At 46.6% G+C, this 8191-nt stretch overlaps 1 protein-coding gene across 1 annotated transcript; it reads right to left on the reverse strand.

Annotated features, from left to right (window-relative positions):
* Nucleotides 1-356: 356 nt before the first annotated feature.
* On the reverse strand, nucleotides 357-5903 carry Fzd1 (frizzled class receptor 1). Its single transcript, XM_046462479.2, has one exon. It carries the CDS (start codon nucleotides 5427-5429, stop codon nucleotides 3477-3479), a length of 1953 nt encoding a protein of 650 aa, XP_046318435.1. The 5' UTR covers nucleotides 5430-5903; the 3' UTR covers nucleotides 357-3476.
* Between the last annotated feature and the right edge of the window lie 2288 nt (nucleotides 5904-8191).

Consider the following 8191-nt stretch of genomic DNA (forward strand, 5'->3'; position numbering starts at 1 on the left):
ACTATGCAGGACAAGCTGAAAAATCTGGCCCAGCTTTCTTGCTATTTGACATTGAATGGCTCTGAGATAAATATATATATGATTTTTTTTTTGTCTCCACAAAGTTTAAGTGAAAAAAAAATTAAGTAGTTTTCATACTACACACACATTTACACCAAAAGCTAAATCAAGTACACTGTAAGGGGGAAATTTTACTCCAATCAATAGCTGGTTTAAACGAAACAGGCAAAGAAATAATCTGAAAATAGTGTTTGTTATGGGAACAGCATGCTAATGGGGCAGTATCTCCAACAGCTTTATGATTTTTCAGGCAAGCCCTATTTTGCCATCATTTTTAAAAGAAACAACAACATGAATAAATAAATACAACTTTTTTTTTATATGCCACACAACTTAAAACAGCCTGGTGATTTTAAAATGTGTTCTGAAACTATTTAAATCTAGCATATAAAAGCTTTATCCATCTAATTTATAATAACATCATTTTAAGGACATCTACAGTAAGACTGCTTGACACTTACTCCTTGGTTAAAGACCAATAGTCTTAAAATTTTCTTTTTCCCAGAAATTATCTAATTGAACTACCTAGTAGGGAGACATTTTTAATTTGGCCAAAAAAATTGTTATTTTTGTATGTGAGTAACTATACAATAAAACCTATTCAGATATCTACTATATTACATTAATATCACAGAAAAAAGATCAAAATTGTATTTTGCTACTTAAAATCATGTTATATTTTCAATTAAGTTTTTAAAAATTTGTCTAAAAATGAAAGATGTGATGACTTCTACAAAATTGTCTTATAACCACAAAAGTAGCTATATTGTTTCAATGATCTTCATTTTAGTCCCTTGTTATTTTATCGAAAAATATTTTAATTGGAAAATGTAATAAAGATAATTTTATCAAAGGTATTTGAAGTTTTCCATCTGTAATTTTTCATTTCTCATAATACTATTTCTGTATTATGAAATGACAAGTAAATTGTGCATTTATATTTTTTAAATTAATGTGTATACTTATATGCATGTGTATATATAGATATATGAACTCATACACAATATATAAATTCCAAGAGTAGACCAACTAGAAAATTCCTCAGGAGAAGGTTCCTTGAACAATATAAAAATGGAGTCTTCAGAAGCAAACAACAAAACAGACTTATAAACCTGACTGCTGTTTTAAAATGCTTATAAACATATAGTCAGTAACCCTTTATTGATTGCCTGTTTATGGTTTTGGAAAATCCAAGATTATGAAAGAGATAAGAAAATACCTCATAAAATTCACGTCAAAGTGATGATTTAAAAATTGACCTCCATATTATAAAATGTTATGTCAATTTACCCCTTGAAAGAAAAAAAAAAGCTTTAATATTAAAATTACTTATCTTTTAATAATTTTCTTTGAATAAAGATGTGATTTTCAGACTTCTATTTCTACTCTTAACAAAACAGATCTTTTCTTGGGACTTCACAAATGTCAATCACAATAATGCAAATAGTGTTATTCTTTGGAAGGACTGGTTGAAGGCTTAAAGATATGCTTTTTCATTGTATTCCTAAATTTTTTTAATGTTGGATTAGTTATGAAACACTATAAAATGTAAAGATAGTTCAGACAGTTCAATCTCTATTAATCTTCAGGCACAAAAACCATATAATTTTGTACAAAACTTTGATTTTTTTTTATTTGCGAAATTAAAAATATGGTATTTTATATATATAAACTTCTATTCCTCTATAAATATAGATGATTTTGTGATAGTGAACAGAATAAATGCATACCAAATTCAAAGAGCAATGTCATTTTAGGTTATGACAGACATAGATAAATTCAATTCCTAAGTACCGGCATTTTGATAAACTCTTAAAGTTTAAAATAATACAATCAGAGGATTGCTTTTTCTCCTCTTCTTCACAGAGAACTAAAGTGAATATTTTTAAATGGCTTTGAAAGATTTACATTTGACACATTTTTGTAAATCCAAAAAGGAGCACACAAGATTTAATGCAATAGATCTGCACACGGTTTCCCTTTAGCATGCATGCCCATATTTTTGTTTGCCTTCAGGAGCTAAGCCCCTCAATTATTCCTTCTCTTATACCTCTTGAAATCTTACTAGGTTATCATTAGTCGTGCAGACTGCTCCTCCCTCAGAATAATAATAATAATATGTTGAAAGTGTACAACTTTTACATTTTAAAGTTTCTGATATAAGTCTAATTATTATTTGATTAAAAATAAGAAAATAGTATTTCATTTTGAGGAAGTCCATTACACTGAAATCTCCTTCAAGTTTTCATATTCTGCTAATGTTCTGCTGTCCTGTTAAGGAAAGCAAAGATCCACTCCTTCACAAAGCTTTCCAGGTGACCTCAACGTTTCCATTTTACCAAAGGGTAAAATCTAAAGGCAGGCTGTCTCACTCTGAAAGGCAGATTGCCAGGCATCAGTATGCAATTAAAATTAACATTTTGTAACCACCACCCCACTTTCAGTCTCTCCCAACCCACACAAAGCTCCATGCCTCTTCCCAAATCTCAGTAACCACATCTTTCCATGACGCTGGCCAAACCCATACCAGGTCTTAGACACTAGAGAATGAAATGAGCTCATCCATCAAAAATTAGACTTAAAAAAGTTTGGCATTGGTTATCTTACTCATCCTCTAACCAACTTAGGTGGAAGGAGGGAGTGTCTGGATGTTGGAAGCGACTGTGGAGGGAGGCTGGGACTGCCAATGTCTACACCCTACACTCCTGGGACCCCATGAAGTTGAGGGAAGGTTCTCAAAAATTGAGCTTCAGAGAGTCAAAGGGATGTGCCTTTGCAATCCATCACTGAAAAAGGGAGGAATTGGAACTGGCGGGGGCCCACCTCCGGATTTGGAAGCTTTGTGGAGTTTGGTACCATAAGGGCCCCACCCCAAGCAAGGAAAGGAAGAGAAAGGCTGAAGGAGGCCGCGGGAAGTGACCCCAGCCTTTCAGCTCGGCCGCACCCCCGCAGTGCTGAACTCGCCGGCGCCCAGCAGGCTTGTGCACCGGCGGCACTGAGGGGCGCAGGAGGATGGGCAGGAACACTCGGCTGGTGTGTTCTGGTTTTACCTCCTTTGCGGTCCTCGGAAAAGGGGAGAGAGAAAAAAAAGCCTCAAATGGTTAAACTGCCCTAAACAGTTAAAATTTTTAAAAAGAAAACCGCGTGATCGCTAGTCTTTAAATACAAATATACTTACAAAAATCTTACACAGGCTATTTACAATCATAAAAGCGTTACAGTCCTGGTACCGGAGTGTGAGGGCAAGAGAGGTCGATCTGCACCCCTCAGGCAGTGGGGCCCTCCAGTCCGTTTGCCCCAGGGACGGAAGCGTTTGCAGGAGCTGTGTTGTTAAAAGGAGGCTGCGAAAGTCAACCAGGCTAGGCATGAATCCCATGGGAACGGCTTTTTTGGGGGGTGGGTTGAGTCCCCAGGTCTCAAACGGTGGTCTCTCCCTGTTTGCTGTTGGTGAGCCTCGTGTAGAACTTCCTCCAGGAGTTGAGTGTCTTGCCTGACCAGATCCAGAAGCCCGACGTGATGCCCACGATCAGAGTCATAAGATACTTGATCATGAAGACTGTGAAGTCAGGGCTCATGGGTGGGTGTGGCGGGACACCTCCACCTCCCTGGAGGTGAGGGCAGGGGATGGCATAGGTCTTACAGCTCTGGGCCACCCAGCTGCGTTCCCACTGGTCCCGGAAGGCCTGCTCGTAGAAGTAGCAGGCGATGACAATGGTGGCTGGCACAGTGTACAGCACGCTGAACACACCAATGCGCACCATGAGCTTCTCCAGCTTCTCGGTCTTGGTGCCATCGTGCTTCATGATGGTGCGGATGCGGAAGAGCGACACGAAGCCGGCCAGCAGGAAAGACGTGCCGATGAACAGGTATACGAAGAGGGGTGCCAGCACGAAGCCACGCAGGGCGTCCACGTTGTTGAGCCCCACAAAGCACACTCCGCTCAGCACATCGCCGTCCACCTGGCCCAGCGCCAGGATGGTGATGGTTTTGATGGCTGGCACAGCCCAGGCAGCCAGGTGAAAATACTGCGAATTGGCCTCGATGGCCTCGTGGCCCCACTTCATGCCGGCCGCGAGGAACCAGGTGAGGGACAGGATCACCCACCAGATGGAGCTGGCCATGCTGAAGAAGTAGAGCATCATGAAGAGGATAGTGCAGCCCTCCTTCTTGGTGCCCTGCGCCACCGTTCGCGCCCCATCCTCAGCGAACTTGTCGTTACACACCACCCTGTCCTCCAGCAGGAAACCGGCAATGTAGGCCACCGCAACCGCGGTGTAACAGCCGGACAGGAAGATGATGGGCCTTTCAGGATAGCTGAAGCGCCTCATGTCCACCAGGTACGTGAGCACCGTGAAGAGAGTGGAAGCACAACACAGCACCGACCAGATGCCGATCCAGGTGCGCGAGAAGCGCAGCTCCTCGGGCCCAAAGTACATGAGCCCATACACTTTGGTCGGCTCACAGGGCGCGCCGCAGTCCTTCTCCCCCAGAAAGTGGTAGTTGAGGTAGGAGGGCACCTTGAGGGCGCGCGGGCAAGAGAATTTGCCTCGCTCGGACGAGCCGGCGCCTCCCGGGAAGCCGCCGCGGTGCCCTCCGCCGCCGTGCTGGGGGTTGCTGGTCCAGAACTCTGGCAGTAGCGAGGGCGTCGGGGTACCTTTGTCCGACGTGTTTTGGCCCACGCACAACTCCCCAGCGCCGTGCACCGGGAACTTCTCACACTTGAGCGTGTCTGGCCACTGGAAGCCGAACTTGTTCATGAGCGCTTCACAACCCTGGCGCGCGCGCTCGCACAGGGAGCGGCAGGGCGGCAGCGCTTGCTCCAGCACTGTGCACACAGGAGCATACATGGAGCACAGGAAGAACTTGAGCTCGGCGGAACACTGCACCTTCACCAGTGGGTAGAACTGGTGCACCTCGAGGCCCGCGTCCTCCTGGTTCGTGTGGCCCAGAAGGTTGGGCATGATGGTCTGGTTGTATGCGATGTCCGTGCACAGCGGGATGGAGATAGGCTGGCAGTAGCCATGGTCCGGGATGGAGATACCCCGCTCGCCGTTGTACTGCTGTCCGCTCTGCTGCTGCTGAGGCGGAGGCGGAGGCGGCGGGGGTTGCTGCCCGGGCCCGGGCCCCTGGCCCGTCCCCTGGCCCGCCGCCTGCGCTCGGACCCCCAGCAGCAGCGGAGCCTCCAGCAACCAAAGCAGCAGTAACAGCCGGCGCACCAAGCGCCCGGGGCCAGCTAGGGGACGGCGGTGGCTGCCCGCAATCCCGCTCCCCTCCTCCGCCGGCCGGGCCGGGAGCGCCCCGGCACAAAGTTCCCAGCTCGCGCTGCCGCCGGCGGCCGGGGACTTCTTAGGCGCCTCCTCCTCAGCCATACTTTCTCGGTTCCTTTCTTGGCGCCGCTCGGCAGGGGCTGGCAGTGGCACGGCCCGCGGTGGCTACTCCCGCGACCAAGGAGATCTCCTCGCCGGTGCCCTCCGTCGAGCCCGAGCCGCGATCGGCCCGCTCCCGGGGCTGCTTCTCTGCGTCCCGTAGCCGTCGCCGCCGCCGCGGAAACTTGCGGTTCATGAAGCGCGGGCCGCCGGGAGAGCCCGGGTAGCACGGGCGCGCAGGGGTCGCGTCCCGCCTTCCTGGCCCTTGGCTCGCTAGCTCCCGGCTGGCGGCGCCGCGTTAGTGGCCGCGGCCCCGTTGAGCGTGCAACTCTCCGCAACCCAGCGGCCCTGACTCCCCCCAGCGCCTCCGCCTCCTTCTCCGCCGCCGCCGCCTGACCATTTGTGTCAATCCCTCAACTCGCTCCCTCTCCTTTCCCTAGCGCGCCCTCCGACCGGTTTCCAGGCGCCCCGCAGTCTGTCTTTCACCAGGAGGGAGGAGCCTTGAAACCGACGCGGAACTGGAGGCTCAGGGACCGTCGCCCAATCGCGGCACCCGCTTTCCGACGCAAAGGGAGCCAGCAGCCTACTTGCCAGTCCAAAAGCCGGCTGCAGGCGGGAGGAGGAGGGGGAGAAGGTGGCGGGAGGAGGAGGAAGTGTGGTGGTGGCACAGGCACTGCTCAGGCACAAAGAGTGGGTTTGCTAGGAAGCGGGACAGGCTTGGTTGCTTTTGCTTTTGCGGAAGAAAAGGCGAGGACAAGTAGGAGAATGGTCCCATATGCTGCTAGAGATAATGAATAGGAGTCCGGCGGACTGCGTGATTTAGCTTTGCTTTTCTTTTATGCATTTTCATGTGTAAAAATCCTGCTCTTAACACTGGTTAAAAAACAGCCAAACCCAGAGCTGAGATCAGAACACATGCCTCTGACTTATGGAGAGTACGGTTTCTTTTGAGTTTGTTTCTGTCGGGGTTTTGTTTTAAACATTGCTCCAATAAATCGTATAGCTCTCCCGTTGGGCTTGGCGGGCTTTGGACGCGCCATTTCCCCGAAGGAGAAGTTCACGGGATCGCTGTCAAATGAAGAAAAACAACAACACAACACAAACTTTGATGGAATTTAAAAAGTAAAGCCAGACGCTCCTTCTGTTACTATCATTCCTCTTGAAGTCAAACTTTCTTTTTTTCTTCTTTAATCAAGTAAGAAACAGAAGCAAAGGAAAACTATCCATGACATTTTTAGAGAGAAAAACTTGAGAACTCAAGGACAGAGATGGTGGGGGCTTTTGAGACCCTCAGAGGTGGCGCGGGCCAGAGCTGCGCTGGCTACCTGCCTGAGCCCCTGGAGAGATACTAGTAACCTTCCTACACCCTGCTGGCTGCGGAGGGGGGATGCTCTGGGCTCTGATGGGAACTCCTGGGACCTAATCATTTAGGTTTCACAGGATGAGCTGCGGCATGATCTTTTGCCAGTACACACAACTGAAGACTCCAGTTTAAAACATACATACATACAAACAAACAACAAAGTCTGGGGGAGAAAAAAGCAAATGGCACAGTCCCTTTCGAATTCCCAAACAACCCTGTCCACCGCAGCAGACACATTTTTGTTTTCCTTGATTATTTTAAATGATGGCTTAACTATGTGACTTAGTTTTACCAATTAAGTGCCATTGTATTATTAGTTCTACTAAGGATTTTTGACCTTTGATTAGACTCTACCTCAGGATACTTTTCTGTAATTATTTTCAATCACTCTTTAACTATTCATTTGTTTACTAGATACTTACCAAGCACCCACCCTGATGTATGTATGCACTGTCTTAGGTGGTAGGGTACAAAGATCAAAAAGGCATGGTCCCACCTTAGGGGAGGGCAAAGTACAATGGGTACAGTATTTAAATCTGTGATCATAATGTGCACCCCAAAGCTGAAAGAGCACAAGGAAGCAACTAGCTCAGGTGACAAGGGGTGGGAGAGTTCTCAGATGAGGCAAGTAGATGCAAGGTGCAAAAGACAGATACTCAAAAGTACTTAAATTGCTGGAGGGGACAGAAAAGGTGAGTGTGCCTGGGGCCATGATAGGGGAGGAAGGTTTTAGTCCTACTAAAACGTGTGAGTGAAATCATGCAGACAATAGGGAGCTATTGAAGGTCGTCTTTTCTCACATAAGCAGGGAGTCGCTCTAGGATAACTGTGAAAGAGGGGCAGGCTGTCCTTGAGAGGATAACATTCCTCTACACTTAAGATGAGGATTACTAATGCACAAACAGGGCAACCAATTTCATCACCATGAATATTGGTGTCTCTGAGGGATGTGCAGCCATGTCTATCTGTTAAGGAAAACAACATCTATTTGTCTCAGATATGCATATTATTATTTTTCAAGTATTCATAGTAAATTCATAAAGTATGTATTTCTTTTAAAGTACTTTGGATTTGCTCAATAGGTATTATATGTGAATGTACGTAAGTGTGTGCTTATGTGCACCTTGACTATAAATCATGTTTTAATATTGAAAAGGAGGCTGGGAAGAACAGATGCTCTCTGAGAACCTTTGAGTAATCACAGTCAATCACTGTTCATTTTACCCTCTTGCATACTGGCCAATAGGCTCCCTGCAATTTTTTCTCTAGCTTTCCACCCTGGTGCTGAAAGTGACCCATCCTTAGGAATCTTACTAGTCATCTCTCTTCTATCACTCCTTTCTGGTAAAGACTTGTCTTCCTGTGTTCCATTCACTCAAGGTCATTCTAGGTGACTGGGCAG

This window comes from Marmota monax, unplaced genomic scaffold (genome assembly GCF_021218885.2).
Source record: "Marmota monax isolate L192 unplaced genomic scaffold, Marmota_monax_Labrador192_F-V1.1 WCK01_AAM20220418_F8-fsc00165, whole genome shotgun sequence".
NCBI classification, from domain to species: Eukaryota; Metazoa; Chordata; class Mammalia; order Rodentia; family Sciuridae; genus Marmota; species Marmota monax.

What these genes read in the sequence shown, in the direction of transcription:
- Fzd1 (XM_046462479.2), bottom strand. Translation starts at nt 5,429, where the DNA reads ATGGCTGAGGAGGAGGCGCCTAAGAAGTCCCCGGCCGCCGGCGGCAGC.